We start from the raw sequence: 4443 nt of genomic DNA, 5'->3' as shown, positions 1-4443 counted from the left end.
CTGGTAGAGGTTCACCCTCGAACACCCAGTATTTTCTTCACTCAACCATCGTTCTCAACTGTCACACGACATGCTATCAACACACTCGACACTCACACTTAGCCATCACTACAGCAAATACATTGCAGAATCAGCTAAGTTAAAAAGCAAACCGCAAAGTCACCAAACATACAAGTCGAGCATTCATAAAATTATCAAAGTTTAGCATTCATAGTCGTCAACCAAATATTCAAGTATGTATCTACAGACCTTTCCTACATCCTAATCTATTACAATCTTAGACGAGTCGCCTTCAGCAGCATCAACATTCTCCTTGGCGGGCTCGTCTACTTCCATCGCTCCTTCGGGCTCGTTGTTGACGGCCACCTCTTCATCCTCTTCCCCCTCCAGGACAGCATCCTCTGGTATTTCTTTCAAAGGCTTCAGGTGGCCTTCATGCACGTCCTTACGGACGTCAAATTCAACTCCTTTGGTGGATACTTGAAGCAAGTGCCCGACTTGCCTCAAGGCTTTCCTGAAGCCCTTCTTATGTTCATCCATAACCGCATCTTTCAGCTCCTCAATCAACTCCTTATGATCAAAGACTTCTACCTTCAGCGCGTTCCTCTCTCGGGCCACTATCAGCATGGAATTCTTTGCTTGATCCAGGTCCCGCGCCATCTGCTCGCGTTCTTGTTGGAAGGCCACATCAGCTTCCTTCAAACGTACCTCGCCCTCCTTCAAACGTTCTTCCATACGCTTCTGCCTGGCCTCACAGCCAGCATGGACCTCGCCTAGCTCTTTCAGTTGGGCACGCACCTTTTCTAACTCAGACCGCATCTGACCCCTATCCGAAGCATACGCCAGATGCCAAGCCAGCGCTTGGGCTCGTGTATTCATCTCCAGCAGGCTGTCAGCAATTTGTTGCTCGCTCATGTTCTCGATCACCTTCTTCTCTGAAGCGTCCAGGTTGAGGTCCACTCTATGACCCGGCATGAAGGCGCGATCCCATATACCCAGCGGAAGGGGACGTTCAGTATCTTCAACCACCTCCTTACTTTTCTTTGACGCCTCGCGATTAGGGTCGACTGTTTTGGCTTTCCTTTTGCGCACAAGGGGCACCTCAGCTTGTGTTGTCTCCCCAACCGACGCCACTGCGACTGGAGGTGGACCAGATGGTGGTACCTGGGAGCGTTGTTGCTCAACAGACGACCCTGGCCGATTACCTTCATCCCTCTCGCTATCAATGCTCTGAAACCAACTGATACCCCTACCTTTCCTTCCCATTATCTCTGCAAACACAAACATCCACCCACACTGGTCAGCAACAACATAATAATTTACAAAAGTAGTGGGTAAAGACACATACCAAACACCCTCGCCCCCGCGTCATCGAACTCGAGGCAATCTATAATCTGACGTGAAGAGAAGGGGCGGGGCAACGAGGTCAACACACTCAAAGCCTCCAACTCTTCAATCGTCATCTTATCCTCCGGCCACGAGGTAAATTTCAGAGGCTCCTGTGTCCAATATAAGGGAAATCTGGGATTCCCCTCACCATCAAAAAAGAACCTTCGACCAGCATCGGTGATCGACACCTTAAAAAATTTTTCCTTAAAACCCCTATATGATTGCAGGTAAAGCTCTAAAATTGCATTACCTGGTTCTGAAATCAGTGATACCCACCCCTTCGTCGCAAGCGGGCGACATCTAAAGAAGTACAAAAACAAGCCTACAGTAGGCCTAATTCCTAACACCCCACACAACACTCCGAAGGCCTGTACATATCCCCAACTATTGGGATGCAGTTGGCTAGGTGCAACATTCAAGGTTCGCAAAACATCTATTTGGAAAGTGGTGAACGGCAATCTTACATACAAATCGTAGAATAACGCAGCATAACAGTAAAAAAATTCATCAGCAGCATTCTCCCTCCCATGACAAACCCTCTCATCCTCCCGACACGCTACCAATTTCACACAAGTCTGATATCCTAGGGTCCTCAACACACAACTATCCTCAATCCAATCCATAAGGATGGCCCTACTCCCAAATTGACTCCTCAGTTCCTTTACCTCACGCGCCGCCCAGGCGTATTCATCTCCGCTAATCAGAGATATCAGGCGTCCCCCTGGACCCTCACCACATACGTTTCCATATACGAAGGCTCTCTCCCCATACGGTACTGTAGTAATTGCGGCACATTCCACCGTAGATGACGGCCCCGGCGTTTCACCCCCAGTATCCCGCCCCCTCCCTTCCATGATCAATAGTAAGTACACTAAGACGAAAGAGATTCTAGGGTTACCTGGTTGTTTCTCGTAGTAGCGAAGGCAACGAAATTGACGAAGAAACAATCTCGTTCGGAGTATACACTCTCAGTATTTGCTCTTCTGCCAAAGTGAATAAACCTCTTTTGAGTCGTGTTGAAGAAGCCAAACCGTTTAATTATCAGATGCCGTAGGATTATTTTTAATCTAACGGCTCCTAGTTGGCGTCCCCTCCTTTCCCTAAAGGAGCGGGAAAACCCTAAATTTCGTAACGCCGCGCACAGCTGTCATCCACATCTCCTCGTTTCTTCCACGTCTCCTCGTTTCCTCCACGTCACCTACATTCTTCCGACAATACTCAAAAGCCCTTCGTAACTCGGTCCCCCATTTACTCGGACTTGGGGGGCATGTACTGTAGGATACTTAATTCCCCACAGGTCAATCAACAGCCCGACAACAGTCGATCACCAATAGCCCGACAACAGTCGATCACTATACTATGGGACACCTATTCCCCCAAAGGTCGACCAATAGCCCGACGACAGTCGATCACAGAGCAAGGTCGACCGCTTGGTCCTCGACAACCAACATCGCGACAATTAACAATCACACGACACACGACATGTCGCCTAGCCATGTCGACACACAGTATGTCCGACATACAGGACGCAATGTCATAGAGGGCAGCTACAAATAAGCAGTTACACATGTTACACATAATTAGCTAACCAACACCATGAATTACGGAGGTAGTTGACTCGGTATCAATACACAATCTGGCAGTTACAACTCCTAGGCAGTCAGTTTCGATAACTGACCGGATTGCCAGGTAACGGTTTATTATTACTGTTTTAAATACACAGAGCATCTAGGAAAAAAGGTACGTTTTTCCCCTAAGAAGAGAGATATTCTTATTGTCAGATAGATATTCTCATTTTTCAGACAACCCCTTTGTTGACTTGAGCGTCGGAGTACTTTTGCAGGTACCCAGCCCACCTTGTTCAAAGGAGACAGAAAAAAGGTAACACAGTAGAAGCAGCACAGAGAAGCAGCGCAGAGCAAGTTTGTTAGGTTCGTATCTCGTTCTCCACATCCCTACAGAAACATGAAGTAATGTTGAAGTTTCCCTTGTTGTAAACATCAACGTAGATTGTGTCTCCTCTGTTGAATCTAATAGTTGGTCCTGGAAAGTTTCCATTCATTGTCAATATACTTTTTGTGGAATAAAGTCTGGTACACTGGGCTTCTCTAACCTGCAAGATTAATCAAACCTGTTAAAAAAGAATGGCTCAACTTCTCACACTAAGAGGGGGGGAGGGGTGAATTGGTGAAGTATAAAAATTAAAACTTTCAAAATCTTTTTCACCAAAAGAGATGCCTTTATACTTTTCTTGAAACGCAAGTTAATAGATTTTGATGCAGCGAAAATTTAATCGAATGTGTAAACAGCATCATCAATTGAATGTAACAGAGTAGGGATAAGAAAAATCAAACGCTGAGTTTTTATACTGGTTCGACCAAGCCTGCATCTAGTGTCCTCCCAACCACAAGAAGTCAATGCACTATAATGATCAAGGTTTATACAACAATGTTTTTATAGAGACCTCACGTCAAAAATATAAAACACCTCTCTAACCCTCTAATCAAAATATAAGAAGTATACAAAATAGACTAGCAGCAAGAATGCCCTCTTTTGCAGTCCAACCCCTTTGAGGCATCCTCAAAGTCAAGAACGCAGCACATCCTTCTTCCTTAATCACAATAGGGAACTCAACCCAATCTTCAGCAGATTGTACAACCTGATCTTGCAGTGGACACCCAAATGTGCAGATAGATCACTCTTTCAAAACTCAACAATCTTGCTCTTCAAGAAATCACACCTAGTTGATCACCACGATCAAACTAGTTTCTTGGAGCTCTTTCTCTTTCGGTAAGCTTTGCATTTTTCTGCAAAAGGATATGAAAATGTTAGAATCACAAAAGTCTCTTACAGAAATCAAAATCGCGTCAATATATAGATGAACTCGTATCAGACGCAACATAATCGACTTTGCTACTAATGTAGTCGAATACACCAATTCAGTTATAACAGATAGTAGTAGTCAAAGCACGTAACTGAATTCACATTTAATGCAGTCGAATAACATTTAATGTTTGGTCAACATATTTAAAAATATAGCCGTTGTGACAGTTA

General features: G+C 45.0%; 1 protein-coding gene across 1 annotated transcript; it reads right to left on the bottom strand.

Annotated features, from left to right (window-relative positions):
- Positions 1–261: 261 nt before the first annotated feature.
- LOC148190913 (uncharacterized) lies at positions 262–2243 on the bottom strand. Its single transcript, XM_088101980.1, has 2 exons — positions 1349–2243; positions 262–1271 (listed from the first exon to the last, which is right to left on the bottom strand). Exons 1-2 carry the CDS (start codon positions 2241–2243, stop codon positions 262–264), a joined length of 1905 nt encoding a protein of 634 aa, XP_087958106.1.
- Positions 2244–4443: the final 2200 nt, after the last annotated feature.

This window comes from Vigna umbellata, chromosome 11, assembly GCF_029865625.1.
Source record: "Vigna umbellata cultivar VRB3 chromosome 11, Vumbellata_1.0, whole genome shotgun sequence".
NCBI lineage: Eukaryota > Viridiplantae > Streptophyta > Magnoliopsida > Fabales > Fabaceae > Vigna > Vigna umbellata.
This window is presented reverse-complemented; position numbering and strand designations above follow the sequence as displayed.